General features: G+C 35.4%; 1 protein-coding gene across 4 annotated transcripts; it reads left to right on the top strand.

Moving 5' to 3' along the window:
• The first annotated feature begins 307 nt into the window (after positions 1–307).
• LOC111779830 (suppressor of mec-8 and unc-52 protein homolog 1) lies at positions 308–19,690 on the top strand. Of its 4 annotated transcripts, XM_087126382.1 has the most exons (18): positions 308–502; positions 631–841; positions 5,055–5,207; positions 7,364–7,412; positions 8,093–8,176; positions 8,695–8,798; positions 11,059–11,145; positions 11,217–11,270; positions 11,431–11,526; positions 13,527–13,654; positions 13,979–14,105; positions 14,196–14,255; positions 14,367–14,474; positions 16,439–16,539; positions 16,997–17,087; positions 17,511–17,562; positions 19,451–19,472; positions 19,635–19,690. In XM_087126382.1, exons 1-16 carry the CDS (start codon positions 474–476, stop codon positions 17,541–17,543), a joined length of 1,515 nt encoding a protein of 504 aa, XP_086982508.1. In that variant the 5' UTR covers positions 308–473; the 3' UTR covers positions 17,544–17,562; positions 19,451–19,472; positions 19,635–19,690. The 4 variants fall into 4 exon arrangements, with proteins under 4 accessions (XP_086982508.1, XP_086982504.1, XP_086982509.1 ...); XM_087126378.1 differs by having other exon boundaries at positions 19,451–19,690; XM_087126383.1 differs by lacking the exon at positions 16,997–17,087 and having other exon boundaries at positions 309–502.
• Positions 19,691–20,296: the final 606 nt, after the last annotated feature.

The following is a 20,296-nucleotide window of genomic DNA, read 5'->3' as shown; positions in this document are numbered from 1 at the left end:
TTAAAAACGATCTTAACAATGATGATGGCCACACCATATATTCCTCTTTCTTCGTAATTAAGTTGAATATATTTCGTTAAATAAAATGACGCCCTTATTGTTAATTTAGCTGATAATAATTCCAACACAATTAATAAATTAATTTAAAATTATATTTTTAAGATTGAAGGACATTGTATAACATATTGTTAGGTTAATTTATGCAGTTATCGTAACCCAAAAATTGATAAAAGAGTTGTTTTAAAACCATTTTGAAGTTTATAGATAAAAAAGAAAGTTGGAAGAGAATTATAAAAATCAAAACCCATCCTTGAAACTGTTGGATTATTGGGCGAACCCGAATGCACGCATGAGGACAAGTTCTGAATCTCAGTTCTGGTTTTGAAGCCGTTATTCGACAAATTATTCCCGGCAAAAATACGAAGCCCTAGTCTGTTTCCCTCCTCCCTCCCTTACACTCCATCCTGCCCGGCATGTCTACACTCGAAATCGAAGCTAGAGAGTACGTTTTCTCTTATCTTGCTCTCTTGGCTGTTTCTTAGTTCGATCCCTTTCTCCTTGGCTATCTATAAATTTTGATCGTAGGAGTGGGATTAAAGAAAAATATTTATGATATGCTTCCCCTTTCAGTGTCATCAAGATCGTGCTCCAGTTTTGTAAAGAAAATTCACTGCACCAAACATTCCAGACGTTACAGAATGAGTGTCAGGTTTCTTTGAATACCGTAGACAGCATTGAAACTTTTGTTGCTGATATCAACTCTGGACGGTGGGATGCTATACTGCCTCAAGTGTCTCAACTTAAGCTTCCGAGAAATAAGCTGGAGGACTTATATGAACAGGTAGAGTTAAACAAACTGTATAGTTATTCAAATCTTGCATCAATATATATATATATATATATATATATATTTTAAAATCAATCTAATATTTAGACTTATGACAAAATGTTGCATTTGGCTGCTGGAAGAAAAATTTTCACGACAAATGCGTTGAGAGAGATTTTCCTGGATAAATAGATTTAATTATCTTTGAGAATGTAGTGACTTGAGAATGTAGATGGAAGAATTGGCAAATGGCTTAGTAGCAACATTATAGGTGAGCATGGAATTCTAGAGAACGTTTGGAACTCAAAATTTGTAGCAAAGGGGCTCTATAGCAGTATTTAGAATTGTAAGCTTGTTTGAGTTTGGGATAAAATCATCTTCTAGACTATTCAATGAGTTCTCTTGTAGACATGAATAAGTCTATGTGAGTAGATATGACCTTCACCCTTTTGATTGTGCTTCGAGTGGGGAGTTGAGGGGTCTCAGTAAAAACCTCTGGAAAGCTATCTCTATTGGTTTTACCTTTTTTTCTCTTCGTGTGCTGGGAAAGGCTCAAAAGTTAATGTTTGGGAGGGCCATTGGAGTAAGATAAGCCTTTGTGTGTTTTATTTTTGTGTTATTCTTTGTTTTGAACAAAAGGTTGCATACAGGGGCCTCAGTGTTGCTTTTCCCCATACCATTATTTTTCAATATCTCTAGATTTTTGTTTTCATCTATTTAATAGAAAGGGGATTGATATGTCATGTCAAGTCTTCTTTATATTCTTTGTGACTAATACGTGGTCCTAAGAAGAAGGGATCTTAGGACTTGGACTCTGGATTCGTCTAGGGGTTTCTCTTGTCATTCTTCTTTTCATATTTTGTCTATACAATGCCCTTTGACTATTGCTCCTGAGTCTTCAATCTTTTCCTGGAAGGTTAAGAGAGGTTTTTGTGTAGGAGGTCTTACATGGCAAGTGTTAATATCTTGGATTGTGCTCAAAGTCACTATTTCTTTGTTTTGTTCCCGGAATAGGGCATTCTCTAGGAGAGGCATGAGGAGGATCTTAGTCATTTGCAGTGGGATGGCTAGTTTGCAAACTACCTTTGGTGTCATTGGATGAGTTCGTTTTTTCTTTCTCTTTTGTGTGTGTGTGTGTGGGAAACCAAGTTTTCATTGAGAAAAATGAAAGAAAAACAAGGGCTCTAGTCCGACAAAATCAAACCGACGTTACAATTACAAAAAGGCTTAGTGATTGAGTCCACGAAGACATTAAACCTTGCCACCTCCCAAACCTCACCATTGACCTCCCCACCTCCTTGAAATGCTATTGTTATGCTCTGGATAACTAGCCCATTGAATGATAAAGAAGCTACTATACCCCAAGAGTTTGCTCCTCTCAAAAGGGCGAGCTTAGTAGCACCTCCTCCACCGCAACATAGCAATCCCTATTCCAAGCTAAACATACCCCGAATGAATTCAGCCATCCTGCTCAAAGAGACTGAACAAATTGACAACCCCACAAGTGTCTGTGCTTGACTCCTACAAAGGCGTACCACTATGGGAACAACACGAAAGAAGAATGTCTTTGAACACAGTCTAAAGTGTTGACTCTCCCATGTAAAACTTGCCAAACAAAAATTTCTACCTTCCTAGGGATTTTAACCTTCTAGAGTGAGGAGAACGTAAAGCCCAAGTGGGACGAGGAAGGGACAACCAACACATGAAAAAAAAGACTACACTAAAAGCCCCTTGAAGTGTCTAAGGGATCAAAACCTAAAGTCCCTTCTCCTACGAGTCGCATGCTTATCCCGAAGAATAGAAAGAAGACTCATCACTTCTAATGCCTCTTTATCAGGAGTGCGACAAAACAATAGGATTACGGGGATTTGACTTAAGAGGAACAATAAGATTCTTAGTGAGATCAAGAAGTTAGGGAGGAGGTTTGGGAGGTGGACATGTGAATGAATGTTTCTTTGTGAGTGTCAGTTACTAGGTTTTTTTTTTTTTTTTTTTTTTTTTGTATGCCGCGTATTCTTTCATTTCTCTCCGCTCTCTTTCTCTTTCTCTCCATAAAAACAAAAACCATTTCCTTGATGTATGAAATAGATAGAAAAGACAGTTCTATCTAAGATAATTGCAAAAACGTCTCTATTGAGATAGAAGGGTTGATAAACTATAATTACAAAAAGAAGGTGAAAGATGACTCCAAGTTAAAGCAAGATAAGAAGTAAACTCAATAAAAGTGTGTATGTTTTTTTGCTTACCTGAGAAGATATGAGCATTCCATTCCTTCCTAGCTAAACATTCCAAAAAAATGCGTAGGGTTAATTGTAGAAGAGAGAACAAGTCATCGGGCCTAGTAATATGTCACCCGAAAGCTTGCTGAAGAAAAGTCCTGAAGGATGATGCAAAGATACAATTGCTGAAGTGATGAACTTGTGACTCATGGTTCCTTAAACACATATGGCTGCAGCTAGGAGACAATAGTGCAATCCGTGGAGATTTTGTGCGGGAATATTTCAGAAGTGTTAATACACACATGAATGTGCTCCATTTAAAGAACTTGACTTCTTGAGGAGAGGGTCCACTCCATACTTGATCATATAATTCTGTATTGGCCACATTATTAGTGGAATCAAGCTATCTGGTTAGATCATGACTTCAGTGAAGGGAGTCTCCAAAATGCCCCTCTATTCAGTTGTAACAGGGCTTCAATCCCTAATATCAGGCAAAGGCCTTCTATTAGTTTTCGTTTTTTTTTTTTTAATAGTGAAACGCATCCTATAAAACTGATGAATTCCCCCTTAACTTTTTGTCAATTACAAGACTGTTATCTTCGGCTGTAATAGTTTTCGCAATAGTATTCCTTCTTCTATTAAAAGCTACGATACGATGAAAAAAAGTTGTATTGCCGTCACCCTGCATCAACCACTTAGCTTTACATTCCTGACGCCACATAGCTTCTTCATTGGTTGAAACAGAACTCAATTCCTTTTTTTTTTCTTTTTTATCTCTAGCCTCTCTGTGAATCCTGGTCTGATAATTGATCGATTTCCTCCTTAGAATCAATAATCATAAGCTTGCTATGAAGCCTTATTTTCATATTCTTTTGGTGCCCAAAAGGGAGATGGTCCACGATTTAACTTCCTTTTTTAGGCCCTTTAATTTTTGGATATCTGGCCACCCTTGAGAAGGTGTAGCTGACCACCAAGATCCAACCTTCCTTTAAAAAGTATTATGATTCAGCCAAACATTGATAAATATGAAAGGAGTAGGACCCCACGATTCCTTGACCAAGTTGAGACAAATAGAATAGTGTTCTGATGTGATTCTTTCAAGCCTAGGTTCTTTAGCGGATTCATATTTATTGATATGTGGTAAAAAAAAATTGTCAATAATGGTCATTGTAGCAGCTGTTCGGAAGCTAGACCATGTATGCCTACCATTGGTGAGGGGAATATATAAAAGATCGGTGGAATTGATGTTTCTATGGAATCTCAATGGAAGCTTATTTTTTTATTATTTTTTTTTTTTATCTAAAAAAAGAAAGATTAAGGCTTATCTTCCATTTTATTGTTCTTTTTTCTTCATGTTTATAAGAAACAAAGATGATTCATTTTGAATGAGAGATTGCAATCACTCTTCCAGGTCTTTTTTTTTTTTTTTTTTTTTTTTTCTGGTACATTATCTATTCCATTATCAAATGAAGACTGTAGAAGTTCTACTAAGAAAACCTTTCCTTGGAAATATCCAAAATATTAAAATCTTTGTTTGGACAGCTTATCTTCATCGCCTCAACACGCCAGGAATATTGTAGAAAACATCCCCCCAGAATACATTTTCACAATGGCAGTTTATTTTCCTTGTATGCTGTTCATCTTATAGTTTCTTCCTCCTTGATTTGAGACATGAAAATCATTAATGGAAAAAATGTTTAAAATTAAATTAAGAGAAATAGGTATCGGAGGAAAGAGTGCCACCTAGTAAGTAAACAAGTTAAGAAAGAATAAAATCTCAAATTCTATATTTTGAGATCATAGTAAATGGCCTTCCTTCCTTCCTCTGGTTCACAACCTTCTAATACACAAGATTGCCGGGAAGAGTCATAAACCCTATGAACTTTGGTTGGAACAGTTTATTCTGTATTTTTAATGTCTGATTGCACTTCGCTTGAGAAATTCTTGAGGTATGAGAATCTTGATCCACTTCATGACTTGTTACTGCCTTCTTGTAATTCTTTTTCCAGATTGTATTAGAGATGATTGAGCTTCGTGAGTTGGATACTGCTCGTGCTATTCTTAGGCAGACACAAGTGATGGGTGTAATGAAGCAGGAGCAACCTGAAAGATACTTGCGACTTGAGCATCTCTTAGTCCGGACATACTTTGACCCGAACGAGGTAAAATTGGCATTTAACTGAACCTACCTTTTGAAATGCAGGTTATTATTCATTCATTTTTTTTACAAGAAACAAATTGATTGTTGTATGAATTTCAAAAGATGGAGGCAACCACGTTCCACAGGAGTTACAAAAAGACTCTCCAATTAGTAATGGAAAAGAGGAGAGTATTTACACCTAGTAACAACCAAAAAGATTATAGCATGAAAAATCCTATCAAAATGGAGCTCCTTATCTTTTAATATTTTTTTGGTTCCTTTCATGCCAAGTAAGCCAAATAAAAGCCCTCTCAAAATGCTTCTAGATAAGTTTCTTTTCCTCGAAGGGATGTCCCAAAAAAACATAGGGGAGGAGTGGTGGGTCAATTGGAGTGCTGTTGACCAATCAAAGTAGAAAAAGAGAATTCCCCAAAATCTTGTTGCACATTTATAAGTTACAAAAGAATGGCTTTGCGATGTCGAATGATTCTTGCAAATGACACCAATGAGGAGAAATTTTCATTCCCGACATCCCATGTTGGAGTTTATTGCATGTGTTTATAGCTTTGTGGCTAAGCTCTCAAAGGAGGAATTTCACCTTCTTCTTTGGTTAGTGACCTGTCCAGATGAATAAAATAAAGATGGGATGGTTATTTATTTATTATCTTTGTTGAGAGATCATGCAGAGAAGTTGCCATTCATTCCCAGCTTCAAAAAAATAATGTTGGTAGGTCTTGTGAACTGAATGTGGGAAGTATGGTGCATAAGCGAAGCACATTCTTCAATTTCTGCTTAAATTAGATTTTTCCCCAGCCATAAGAGAAGTTTATCTACCATGGCCAATTTAGTTTCTTGGAGAAAGACAATGGAGGGATTTTGTTTGATGATACAGAGCTTTTTAATAAGAGCTCTTTTTCTCCCTTGATCCCAAACCTTTTACATTCCATGAAATAATAATCAAATAAGATTTGACCCACCAGTTGTGATAGAAGAGGATGGTTTATCATAATTGATAGAAGATGTAAGCCCGATTTATTCTGGGAGTCCTTTGTGATGCTTCCTCAAGGATTGAGTCTTCTTGGAGGATTTGGTTGGCAAAGGCAATATGCCTATATCCATAGTTTTTAGCCAAAAGACCACTTGTAACGACCCGACTTTTGATACCTCGAATCACAGGTCGCCACGTATACTCAAGGGTAAAAAGGGCGGCAAAAGTTTCTTTTGTAAAACGGGAGACACAAGGATTTTAATATTAAATATGCATTCAAAAGACATAAAAATAGTCCAAAGGTAATATCCATGGAGTCAAATCAAAACGGTTTACTAAAAATACATAAGTTTTGAGAAATAGCATTTAAAATAATAATAAAATGACAAGAAGAAGACAACTCGATCTAAAGGGCACCTCTTGTTGCTGCATGGCTCCGCACGCTCCGTCATCAACGGTGGTCTACACTCCATCTGAAAAAATAGAATAACATGGGATGAGTATAAAACACTCCGTAAGCAACTTTCTTGTAGGCTCTTGTCGGACTTAATCCTATATACGGAAACTTAAGCTATGTGCTCATAACTGGTTTTTTTAACAATCACCCAAACTGAAGCTAAACAGCAATACCAAACTTGGTAGGTCACTGTACAACTATCCTCAGCTACCTCCTTTAAGGGGTACTCAATCCCTCTCAGGTTCACAACTAGGAGTATTCTATTTTCTTTTGGTTCTAGGTTTCACATATGTCTAGGTCCTTCATCAGTCTTGCGCGAGGAGCGCCTTGAGTCATTGTGGCCCATGGGAGGGCCCTAAGGTAATACTCGTCGATATAAAGGAGCCTAGCCAAGAACTAAACCTACTCCTTTCTCCCAAATGCTCTCCACATTTCTAAAAATACTCCTACTTCTTTCCAGCAAAATGTTTGAAATTGGCGTCAAACCATCTGGACCTGGAATAGTGTGTCCAAGCTAATTTAACTCATGCAAATTTGTTCTGCATGGGTCCACTCAAATGCGTTAAATGCATTATTGAGTGTTAATCCTGAATATCTTTTCCTATTTACTAAAGGGTGCTAGCTAGTTAGAAGCTATGCTCTAAGTCTACACTCATGTATATATGTATATATTTTTCATATAAATGAGATGGTATATTTTATTCCTAAGATGTTTAATAAGTTATTATGACAGGCTTATCAAGATTCAACAAAAGAGAAACGCCGAGCGCAAATTGCCCAAGGTTTTCAACTCATCTATGTTTCATTTCCTCATCTTCTGTATGTCCTTAATTTCTTATCATGCTCGAGAATTCAATAGTTTCACTTAGTTATTTGGTAAAGTAAAATTTGATTACACATGGATAATAATAGTTTTACTCAATCAAATCTTAATGGCCCTTGTTTGTGTAATATATATACAGAAAGAACCGTTTATTTTTGCAAAATTAAGAAGTTAAATGGGAAATAACTCACAAAACTGGGATTTCATTGAATCACTTTAAAAAATAGAAGAATGGTGACGTCTGGTGGTATTAAACATGTAACCGTTGTGGGGCTTCTTGGTAAGACTATTTGGGATTTTCCCCGTTGAGTCTTTAGTATTTTCTAGTAAACTGTGCCACTCAGTCTTTTATTAGATTTTAAAGATGTTAGCTGTTCTTGTAACCTTTTATCTTCTTCTCTAGTATAGGTTTTTCATCAAGGGCTCAATCAAAGTTTCATTTTTAAAACATGAGACTGATCTAAGGAACAGGGTTTCATATTTTGTATCAGGAAAAATGGTTAAAATTTGGATATGTTATCTATTTTAAATTGTTGTATGTTTGTTAAGTTCTTATGTTGTTTTTGGTTGTTCTTACACATGAACTTGTGTTCCTGTTGCTGATTTCGTGTTGGTTATGTTCCTATTTGTATTTTACAGCCCTCGCAGCTGAAGTTACTGTGGTTGCACCTTCTCGATTGATGGCTCTAATTGGCCAGGCTCTAAAATGGCAACAGCATCAAGGTAATTTGAAGTTCTGTTATACCTTATACGTTAAAAATCATTTTGCTAGGTTCCATGAAAGCTCAGTTTTTCCTTAAAAAAGGTTCCATGAAAAGATGGCAAAAAATCTGGCTATTTTGGCGTTATGTAATTGCAGCCTTAGCTTACCCAAAAAATGGAAAAGATTGTGAGAACATTGTGGGAGATACTTTTATACTAGGTTCCATGGGAGGATGGGGAAAGTCACGCTATTTGGTGTTGTATAATTGAAACCTCAGCTTACCCAATAATTGAAGACTATGATAGAAGAATATTTGGAGATATCCAATTATATATCCTCGAATGGACATCTAGTGTAAATGTTAACATCAATGTTTTATCACAAATATTGGAATACATATTGTGGAAATCATAAACTATTAAATGTTTTTTTTCCCCATTAATGTGACTAATACATTAGAGGATAACTGTTAAATTGGTTTTTATACATGTTTTCATATGTACGTATCTCTATGATTAGTGATTTATTCTACTTTCAGGTTTACTTCCTCCAGGAACACAGTTTGACTTATTTCGTGGAACTGCTGCTATGAAACAAGATGTGGAGGATGTTTATCCAACTACTCTTTCTCACACAATAAAGGTGAGAAGAGTTAATCAGATACTTGTTTGGATGTTCCATGTTGCATGATTTTTTATTAATACCACCACTACTATTATTATTTTTAAGACGAGAAGTTTCCCTGTGGTACACTCTCTCGGCCACGTCTTTTCAGGAAGAGACATAGGAAAGTCATTGATGCGCAATTGGATAGAAACCTGAGTTTATCTATCATGAGCATTCAAAGAGAGTCCCATATAACCCAAACATTCTAGGGACCCACATAAGAAAACGGAATAAAACTGCCAAATAACTCCTTAACTTAAATACCACCCAGACCGTAACTTCCAAACACTTATTCACAACTTCTTTTAACGCCCTTGAGCCCACACAAAACCAAGTTCCTGGTGCTTCAGTGCTCTCTTGAACATTTCTTCGTGCATTAGGAAGACGGATAGGAAAGGAATGGAGGAAAAGGAAATGACTAAAGGAGGTAAAAAAGAGAGAAGACATCTCTTGTTCTTTCAGTTCTCTTTTATGTATATGAGCATTTTCATTGCTCTTGAGTTGAATTTTTCGCTTGATTTGGGCTCGTAAACTTTGTACTTTCTCTAGCAAAATACCTATTAACTCTCCGAAGTTTCAAAATTACCCTTACATTTTCAAAGAAGTTCAAAAACACTGTAGCTTAGTTATGGATTGAATCCATTAGTACTTTGTTTCAAATACCCTTGGATTTTCAAAAGTGTTTCAAAAATACACTTCGAACTTTCAAAAGTTTTATTGATACCCTTAATTTTTTTAAAAACTTCAAAAACACCTCTAAACTATTTAAAACGTCAAAAAATGCTCTTACCATTACTATGTGGATGAAACCGTTAGTACCATGTTTCAAAAATACTCATGAAATTTCAGAAGTACATTAATATCTTTAAACTTAAAAAAAAAAAAATTTAACGTTTTTAACACTAGTATATGAATAGAAACCATTTATCTACGCCCCATAGACCAACTCCTAAGGCTCAATGTTGCTTCTACTCTAGCCCAAGGTCTTTCAAACGCAATATTGCATCTCATTTCACCATCTTATTTCTCAATAATACGACCCTCATGCTTCTACATCGATTTGAGATTTCTCAAGATGATTCAAACCCGTCATTGGGTCAAAACAAGTTGCTTTATTCGGACATGCTGGGTGATTTGAGCACTTATCGGTACAACTTGAGTCAATACCATGCCAATTGGAACTATTGGGTCCACTGATGCTTCATGATGCCACCTCGAGCATTAGATGTATCTACTTTTGTAGCTCACTCGGGTACGCTTACCATGAACCAACCTATTAGTCAACTTCATATTTTGGACCCTCCAGACATACATCCATCCGAGCATTATTGAGGCATAAACTTGTCCATCCCGAGTCATTGTTGCACACCATGCTGAAGTCCAATCCTATTATACCACAACCTCTGACCCAAGAGTAGGAGTGAAATGTCAGCACACCCGTGCCACTCGACACTATCCTTGAAAACTCATTCCCAACAGAAGATGCCCAAGACACTCGTCTTGTGATACTCATCCATGCCATGACACATTCCAGTGCCATGAAGGGGCTCACTTAGGTCTTGAGGTCTAGGGGTGGTGGAGAGCCAAAAATGCCTCCTTCTACCGTACATTTTGGCATAATTGATTTTGCACCATGCATATCAAAATGGTGAGGGATCATATGCCAATGTGGGGCATATGTTTGGTGTCCGATTAACTCCAAATTTGACGAGCTTACATCTTTCATCTATTTGAACTTAACTGCAAGCCGCTAGTTGAATTTCACTATGGAATTCTAACTTTCGAGGATATGGCCTGAGGCCTCACCTTCCCCTACTAAGCTTGTCTCTGTCACCCTTGAGTACACTATTGCTTCTTTTCTTGCTTGTACCTTAACTTGTCCACTCTTCTTACTGTGTTAGATGATGCACCGTCCTTCTTGGTTGCATCATGACACTTTTCTTTTTAGTATGGTTGTAACTCTAGACTTGTCCTTGTCTGACTCCATTGGGCTGATGTTTTTGTAGGCCCTTCTTTATTTTCTTTTGTGATTTGTGAGTCCTGACCTCTTGTATACTTCCATTTTTTCTCAATGAAAGATAAAGTAAGAATTTATCTGGAATATGTAGGAACAAACAAGAGGAAGGACAAGATGTTTATTCTTTTCGTAGTTTTCTTTTTTCTTTACTTGATTAGGATCGGTTCTTTGTATCTCTCCTGTCCAATTTAGTCATGGTTCAAATTAATTTTGATGCAGTTCGGTTCAAAAAGTCATGCAGAATGTGCTCGGTTCTCACCAGATGGGCAGTTTCTTGTTTCTTGCTCTGTAGATGGATTTATTGAGGTATAGCCATAGAGATGGATGGGGGTCAGAGAATTGTCCACGAAGTTTCTTTAACTTATGTTTGCATACAGGTCTGGGATTATATAAGTGGGAAACTCAAGAAGGATCTTCAGTACCAGGCTGATGTAAGTATGCTTTCTTTTGTCCTCTGTTGCATTGTCATGTCTTTTCCATATGTAAGTTCACTTAGTTTTGATATCCTGAAAAGCATTACCTGCATACATATTCTTTTTTCTTTCTAAGTTTCTTTTTGGTGCATATTTTAATATGCAAGTGGGTTTACAGGAAACGTTCATGATGCATGATGATCCGGTCCTTTGTGTTGATTTTAGCAGAGACTCAGAGATGATCGCTTCTGGTTCACAAGATGGGAAAATCAAAGTGAGTTATGAGTTCATCTTTAGTAGGATGTCACTGTAATCACTTCTATGTTTGTTTCTTTTGCTCATCAATTATCTGTCTTTGTCACGTCATTTAAATGTGCTGCTAGATTAAAGATTATCTTTATAACTTCATTATGTATCAGGCTTAATTTTCCAGAGAATTTTTTTCATCGACTTTCTGTCTACTCAGTCTTGGGTCCTATTCTATGGGAGGATAAAATTTATCCATTTTACAAACAGAAAATAACTGGCTATTTTCTTTCTAATTTAATTTATTTTTCCTTGTACTTAAATTAGAGATTAAATAGCCAGTGATTTTAACTTGAACACAAAGTTTGTTCAAATTGGAGTTTTGTTAGTTTATGGTTTTGAGTTTTACAAGTTTGTGAATATGTGGAAAAACTCATGTCTAAAAGGAATAGCCAATTCCTTGCTATTGTAAAATGGATGCATTTACATGACATGGTTAGTACAGAAGGTCGATTGACGAAGATAATTTTTAGTTTCCATATTGGGGAGGAAACTAATACCTAGTGTAGTTTTCTAAGTATCGTAGAATTGGGGAGAATAGTGGAAGACTTTTAGATTTCTTCGCCGTCTTTTGTAATATTTCCTTCATTCCAATATAGATACAAATTGGTTCCTGTTTGATATTAAAGCATGGTAAATCCATTTAGAAAAAGCAGTTGTTAGTGATTTAGCTTAGCACTTATATAGCTGAAAAGCAAGGATAGGGCCAAATTGGGAGATCAAGTTGGGCATTTTGGAATTTCTAAGTAGCCAAAAAATCTAGTAGGAACTTGAATTTTTCAAAAATCCACATCTAATGAGAAGGAATAAATGTTTAATGAATGATTGGAACCATGGGATGAAGCATTCTAACATAGATGAAATTGATATGGAAGAAGAAGCCAGAAAAGGAATGATCAAAATATTAGGAGATCTATCATAATCAACTAATTGAAGAGGAAGAGTTCAACCAAGTTATGATGATTATCAATGCTTCACCACTCGGTAGACTAGCACATAAATGAAGATATCTGTTTTATTCCCACAAGGGAAGGAGAAGCGACCAGAGGCAAAGCATTACTCACTGTCAATAAGTAAATGTGATAGGAAAGCATCGTTCTGATATGAACGGCACATTAGTAATTAGCTTGGGAAGTTGTTATGGGTTTGTTATATATAGAGAGAGTGGGAAAGGATGAAGGCAACAATTGTTTACTGATTTAGGCTAGAGTGTGTATACTCAAGAGAGAAGGGTTTCAAGTATCTTGGATACTTAGAGTTCTCTTTTATATTTGAATATCATTCTAGCTGTTTGAGTCCTATCACGTTCTTTGTCATCAATCTTAATTTTGAATTACTGCCAGAGATGCGAAGATTATTTCTGGAAACACTTTGAAGATAATTTGACCTTGCTACCTTTAAGGCCTTCAGCTTATTATTCTGTCTGAAGACTTGGTTATAGTAGATTTCTGTTTACTGACGACTTGAATCCACAATGTCATGAGCTGGTAAGAATAGTATCCAATATTTGAGGATCCGTGGAGCCTGTTAAAGGCAAAAGCTAAAATCCTATGTTTTAACAGTAGTGAAGTCCTATGCCGGTACCTTAGAGTTGAAATAAGAGCAGACTTGGAAGTAATCACAATGCTGCTGTGATTTGGTCCATTTTAAAGCCTCACGTTGGAGCCCTTACTTGGACTTTCCTTATCCCTGCCCCCTCCACTATTGTTTTGATTGAATACAAGTTTTCTTTTCTTTTTAATAATCTAAAAAAAGGTAGAATATTATTCATACAATGAGGCAGGGATGCAGTAATCCAAGTTAGACATAGTGGGACTCACATTAATTTGTACTATTTGATTGTGTCTTTGATAAGATGCGATTATCTTTGTTCATTTGTCCTTGATACCTTAGGAAGTTGTTGGTTATCATTGTGACAATATTCTGTTACTTCAATCATTCTAGATCCATATATTTGTTGTGTTATAGGTATGGCGTATAAGGACTGGTCAGTGCTTGAGGCGTCTTGAACGTGCTCATTCTCAGGGAGTTACGAGTGTTGTTTTCTCTCGTGATGGAACCCAGTTATTGAGTACATCTTTTGACACCACAGCAAGGTTGGTTCGAGATCTTGATTGTTGCTAGGAGAATATTTTCTATGTTTGCTCAAGTGGACATTATTATATTATGGTATATGCCAATGACAATCATGGTATTATGTGATTAGTTTTTGGTTTTCTTTTTTCATAAAAAAAACCTCATCTTTACTTTCTTTCCCCAAGTTAATTCTTGGATGGGCCAGACTTCTTCCTCTTTTTTTTTTTTTTTTTTTTTTTTTTTTTTTTTTTTTTTTTTGTGTGTGTGTGTGTGTGTGTGTGTGTGTGTGTGTGTGTGTGTGTGTGTGTGTGTGGTATAACTTATTGGTGTTATATTTGATATAGAATCCATGGCCTAAAGTCTGGGAAGCTATTGAAGGAATTCCGTGGTCATTCATCATATGTGAATGATGCAGTCTTTACTAATGATGTAGCACGTGTCATTACAGCATCTAGTGATTGCACGGTCAAGGTTAATCGTTATTTTGGTTATGTTCTATGTCTAGTTGACTGTGTAATGTACTTGTTCAAAGTGACACGGTAAATTTGTTGTTCTTTGTAGGTATGGGATGTGAAGACAACCGATTGTCTGCATACATTCAAACCCCCGCCTCCATTAAGGGTTTGTGAAAGTGCATTAATATAGATGAGAAAAACTAACTCTGTTGAACTTCAAGTTCCCTTAGTTGCTCCCATTCCTCACCATTGTTCTTTTCAATTTTTGGAATTTTAGGGAGGAGATGCCTCAGTGAACTCGATTCATTTGTTCCCCAAAAATGCAGATCATATTGTTGTTTGTAACAAGACATCATCAATATACATTATGACATTGCAAGGGCAGGTAATTTTTGTTAATTGCTAAGCTGGGAGTGAGATCATTTTCTTCTCTAGATCGTCTTTCTTGATAAGAGACTAGTTTATTGATAAATAAAACTCACATAGCACTGGGCTGTCAAGCCAATTGGTAGAAAAAAGTGCCTCTCAAAGCAAGACCATGGTGAGGGTTGGGTGACAAGCACTGCATCACCATCCCTACCCACATCTTGCAAAAATAATGTTCCTCTTTAAATTGTCATGGTTTACAAATCAATCATCCTCTTGATATGTCCACGTGGAAATGTCTTCAAGTACCTAATGATTAGGTGTGGCTTTGAAGTTAACCGGTGCAGCTATTGTTGGATTGTTCTCAATAATTTGAACATATCTTTTCTTTGCTCTTGCGTCTCTACGCCTGTATGCAAACAAATGTTTAAAGAATCAGCTTGCATGGCTTTGCAACAGAAGCACTTTTTGGTCTTTTTTAACAAATTTCTTTGACGTGAAATGTGTCTACATGGGTTCAGATGAAAGTTTTGCCAAACTCAAAAGGGGAGGGATTTGAAATAAAAATCTCGTTCCTACAAATTTGTTAGACCAAATATGAGAGTATTTCATATTATCCTATATATTAGAGCCAAATATATATAGGCCTATATGGAAGCCCAAAACTAATAGTAGTACAATTACAATCAAGGACAAAAGACTTTGTTTTTTTGAACAAGAAACACCTATGAAAAGGAAGGAAAAAAAGGATACAAGTCCCCATGGGAATTAAAAAAGATAACAAAAGAAGAAATAAACCTAAAAATACAAGAGGATGAAACAATAAAAAACAACTAGCGAAGCAAACAAAAAACCACAAAAATCTACAATAAAGAGCTCCAACTGTAGCTAAAAATGCAGAAACTTCTTTCGGAGAAAAGTATAACAAAGACCCAAGGGCTTGAAACTCAGAAAAGCAGCTTGAGAAAATGAAGCCACGAAAAGATGTTTTTGAAAACGTTCCAAACGCCTCCAAAATGCCAAAGAAGAATGTTCAATGAAGATCTCTCAAGTAACCACACTCTACGCTCTAGATCATCTTTAAGAAGAAAATCCAGAACACAATTGAATCCAACCATAATAAATTGTTAATCAAACATAACTACTTATTCTGGAAGGCACATTGGACCGAATTTTGTTTTTTAAAGCCAAATGCTTCGAAGCTTCCCATAACTTCTAAAAAGCCATAAAAAAAAATCTTCAATGAGGGATTATACAGAAAGAACAACTGAACTGTTATTTGAGGTGAATGAGATGGAATTTCATGTGTCTGAAGACCGCAAATCTTAATAAGAGATGAAAAACATTTAGGAATCAAGAGGTGGACTCCACTGGAAATTCTCTTTGACTTGGTCATCCACAAACTTTAAAGAAGGTACAACATCTTCTTTGGGATAAATGAGAGCCAAGGATTGTTTAAGATTATCATTCTCACGATGGATTTCCTGATCAATTTTAATTCCTCACTACTTTTATCATTAGAGTCAATAAATAATGAAGAAGATGATTGAGCATTTGAACATTTAGGGCTGACGATGGAAGGTTTCAGCGACGCATCTAGCCTACATGGTGATTTTTCGGCCAATGGACTGTTTTCTTGGCTGGGCAGTAATGAAAAATTACTTCAGTAACAAATGATAGATTCTGCGAGCAACGACGGCAGATTCTGACGGCTTAGTGATACACAATAGTTTCCCATGATATTATGAGACCCCAGGAGAAATTCATATTATTCTATATAGTATAGCCAAATGTGTATAGGTATTCATGGAAGCCCTAAACTAATAATAGTAAAAATACAATGAAGGACAAAAGACTAAAAAGCCTTTAAACTATAACACAAATTATTGTGATTCTTTTGACACACTTCAAAATTTACTGCAGAATAATTTAACTAATACAATTACTATCTTGGCTTACTAATCATCTCTTGGTTCCATTTAGGTTGTTAAGAGCTTCTCATCTGGTAAAAGAGAAGGGGGAGATTTTGTTGCAGCTTGCGTATCGCCAAAAGGTGAATGGATATACTGCATTGGTGAAGACAGGTCAGTTTTCTTATGTTATGGATACATAAAAATAAAGTCATCCAGCTGTGTTGTGTCCTCTATTTGTCATATGTGGTGAAGTTTCCTTCTCTCTTTTTTAGACGTGAGTAGTTTATACGCACTTTACAATGTTGCAAATCCTTGGTAGTTGGTACCCTTTTCACGGAAGTAAGATTGTCTGACCTTACCAAATCATAATTTCTTAGGTCTATTGGTATAACTATATATCGATCCAAGCGTCAGTACCCTATATTATATGATCTTGGAGTGGCCCTTTTTCAATTAATGATCCTTTAATATCTGTTGCCAAGGCAATATGCTGTAACATATTTGAGTGGTCTCCACTCCTGGGTTTTTTAATTAATAAATTTATGTATATTTATAGTTATTAATATTATTATTTAGGAAGCACGGATACTTTGAATTTGACAAAGTGTTTGTATTGGACACGTGTTAGACATAGATATGTCCATCAGTCGCAGAATGATGGCGTTTGCAGGATCGGGGGAGGGAGGGAAAATGAAAGAAGGGAGAAGGACTGTTTAAGGGTTGGGTTTTTATTATTATTTTTTTTTTCAAATTACAATAAATTTTATTTTGTAGGCTTTTTATGGGTACTTTGTGGCTTGAGCAGTTGTCTTGATTGGGTTTTGACTCATATGACTTATTGGGTTTTATGTAAATTAAAATTTTAGACTAGATTCAATGGGAAATTAAATTTTCATTCACGTTTTTTTAATTTAATAATTCTTAATAGTGAGTGAAAAAAAAAACTTAAGGTATTTTGGATTTTATCTTTTAATATTATTTAATAAATAAAAATAATGTGTCCTCGATTTGTCTGTGCTCTAAATTTTTAGAAATTTTTTTATTGCCGTGTTCGCGTGTATCCATGTCATGTCTCTGTGTCCTTGTTCTTTAGTTAACTATTATTATTAAGATATGATCTTGAATTTGTCTACCATCTGCAGGAATATGTATTGCTTCAGCCACCAATCCGGTAAACTGGAGCATCTCATGAAGGTATGTGTTTTGTACTCCAATTACTTGGATTTCTCTCGGTCTATTCTCAGTTGCTATAAGAATATCTTTAGTAATTTAAACAACTTGTGTCAAGAACACCGAAAGATTAGAACGCCACATTGCTTATCAGAATGGCATTTTTATTTGGCTGTAGTATTATATTTAAATATGGTGATGGAATCAGAGTTGGCTCGTCAATGTATAAATTATAATTGATTAGGTTACTATACTTTAGGTTGGTCTTTCTATCAATGATTGGTCTGATAAAATGGTTGGAACTGCCCCATTCTTGGTCTGTCATGAACCCCAAATTAAATTAGTGATTTAAGGGCATATAAGTTAGGCTAAATTAATAATAGTACTCTTAAATTGTACATTGTATCAAAATTATCCTTAAAACTTTCAAAAGTTCCAATAATACTTTTAACTTTCAAAAAAATCTAAAAAATACTCTTACCGTTAGTTTTGAATGGAAACCGTTAGTACTTTATTTCAAAAATACCCTTAAACTTTTAATAGTGTTTCAAGATTATGTTTTGTCTCTTCCTCAGAGAAAGACAATCAAATAATTCCCAATACCCATAAACTTTTGAAAGTTCATGAGTATTTTTGAAATGTGGTACTAAAGGTATTTTTTAATTTTTCAGAAAAAATTCCAAAGGTGTTTTGAAGTTTTTAAAAAGTTCAGTAGTATTTTTGAAGTTTTTAAAAAAGTTTAAGAGTACTAATGAAACTTTTGAAAACCCAAGAGTGTTTTTTAAACATTTTTAAAAGTTAAAAGGGTATTTTTGAAAGTTAAAGAGTATTTTTAAAACAAACTATGACGGTTCCATCCAAAACTAACGGTAAGGGTATTTTTTTTAACTTTTTTCTTTTAAGTTAAATTTTTTTATTTATTTTTACTTTTTAATTTTTTTTTTTTTTTTTTAATGTTTAAAGGTATTATTTTTTTATCAATAATTTTTTGTTTGTCTATTTAGATATTTTTGTCTGTTATAGACTCACCCATTTATGCCTATTTGTCTTTCAGCTACAGACATAATCACTAATTCCTGTAACAAGAAAAAGATACATATCACCAATCGACGTAAAAACAGTCTATCAATGCCTCTATTGAGTATTGATAAATGTCTATTAGTGACTCTATAAAAATGATTATCTGAAATGTGTGGGAGTTAAAGAAACGTATTTAAAAAAAGTGAGAAAACTTAAAAAGTTTTCATATTTGCAAAATTATTACTCTGTTGCTATATTTGGAAACATGAGAATGTGAATTTACACCCATTAATTTTTTCCTAGAAAAAAGTTCCAAGTCTTTGTATCCTGTAAAATAGTTAGCCATAGCAACCTAAAGAGAGCATCAAGATGCCAAGAAATTGGTCTGCAACAGTAATCTTCCTCTATCTAGAATCAGGAAATGCAAAAAGACCTTTATCATAGCCCAACAACCTGCACTTGGGTTTTTAAGACCTGCCAACTCGAGAATCTCGACAAAACTTAAGGTGAAAAAGTGGCAATAACATATAGTATAGTTTTGAGCCTCCAACGCCTCTCTTCATAAAACATATGAATGAGAACATGGAAAGCGAAATTGGAATGCCTCTAGGTCTAGGTATAGCCTATTGTGTTAGTTTGTCGCCATCAAAGAACTCAACTGTAGGAAAATATATGAATGGTTCTTTGAATGGAATGTGAATGAATGATTTGAAGTTGTAGGATGTAATTTTTAGTAGGAAACTCATAACTTTCTCCCTCCTTGGTACATTTTCTAAACAGGACTTTCCTTTTTCTTGGGCTTGTAATTTGATCATTGGTTTGAGTTGTTACATATTCTATTGCATGATTATTGGATGATAGATTGTTTAAACTCAAATTTTGTTTGTGGTAGGTTCATGAGAAGGACGTGATAGGTGTGAATCATCATCCTCATAGAAATCTCGTTGCTACTTATAGTGAAGACAACACAATGAAACTATGGAAGCCTTGACTATTTTACTTGTGCTATTATTTTAAGTTATAATTTTATTCATTTACCTCATTGGCAACTTACTTTTCTTGATAAACTGTGGCAGTATTTTGAAAGGATGGTAATCCATGTATGAAATCTTCTGATGGTTTTGCCTGAGCATGCCCGTCTGTTGCAGAGTATCAAGATAAAATGGTAATTCCGATTTGTTAGAGAGCACAGTTAGCCTGATAAATCTATATGAGCTTCTTCCTACCTGGTCATGAGGAAGCTCTAATCTTCCTTAGGAGTTGAATCCTTAAGATCAAATGGTTTTCATTGTCATGTTGTAGCTAATCACTAGGTGGCGTCTCTATTTAAAGCTGGGATTTGAATGAGGAACAAATATTGTCAGAAGTGGACAATTGTTACTTGAGTCAATAGTGGGGCATTATTTCATTACAAGTGCAGTCTTCTCCTCGCGTTGCCCACTACCTGACTTTTAAATTGCTGGCTAGCAAGCCGTAATTGGTCTTCCTGCTTGGTCACGGCCTCTATATCACAGAATATGGTAATTAACATGTTGCTCCTACACCAATCCTACTTTATTTTTTCCCCTCAAAGTGGACTCGTTGAACAGCATTTTATCGGCAGGTTGAATTATCTGACGAGTGTAAGGTCCGTTTTATTTTCTTCTTCCCTTCAGTCTGACGGAGTTTTGTAGTTTGATTCCCCAGTACTTAATGTTCTATTTGCTTTTTTATTTTTAATAGAACTCCAGGAGTTGGA

This window comes from Cucurbita pepo, chromosome 1, assembly GCF_057944985.1.
Source record: "Cucurbita pepo subsp. pepo isolate OVF chromosome 1, ASM5794498v1, whole genome shotgun sequence".
NCBI lineage: Eukaryota > Viridiplantae > Streptophyta > Magnoliopsida > Cucurbitales > Cucurbitaceae > Cucurbita > Cucurbita pepo.
The sequence above is the reverse complement of the archived record's forward strand: the minus strand, read 5'-3'. Positions and strand labels throughout refer to the sequence as shown.

Bases quoted from the DNA above. Each gene is read 5' to 3' on its own strand.
- LOC111779830 (XM_087126376.1), top strand. From the start codon at position 474: ATGTCTACACTCGAAATCGAAGCTAGAGA. The intron at 503-630 runs GTACGTTTTCTC...TTCCCCTTTCAG, and splicing joins CTCGAAATCGAAGCTAGAGA to TGTCATCAAGATCGTGCTCC. The intron at 11,527-13,526 runs GTGAGTTATGAG...GTTGTGTTATAG, and splicing joins CACAAGATGGGAAAATCAAA to GTATGGCGTATAAGGACTGG.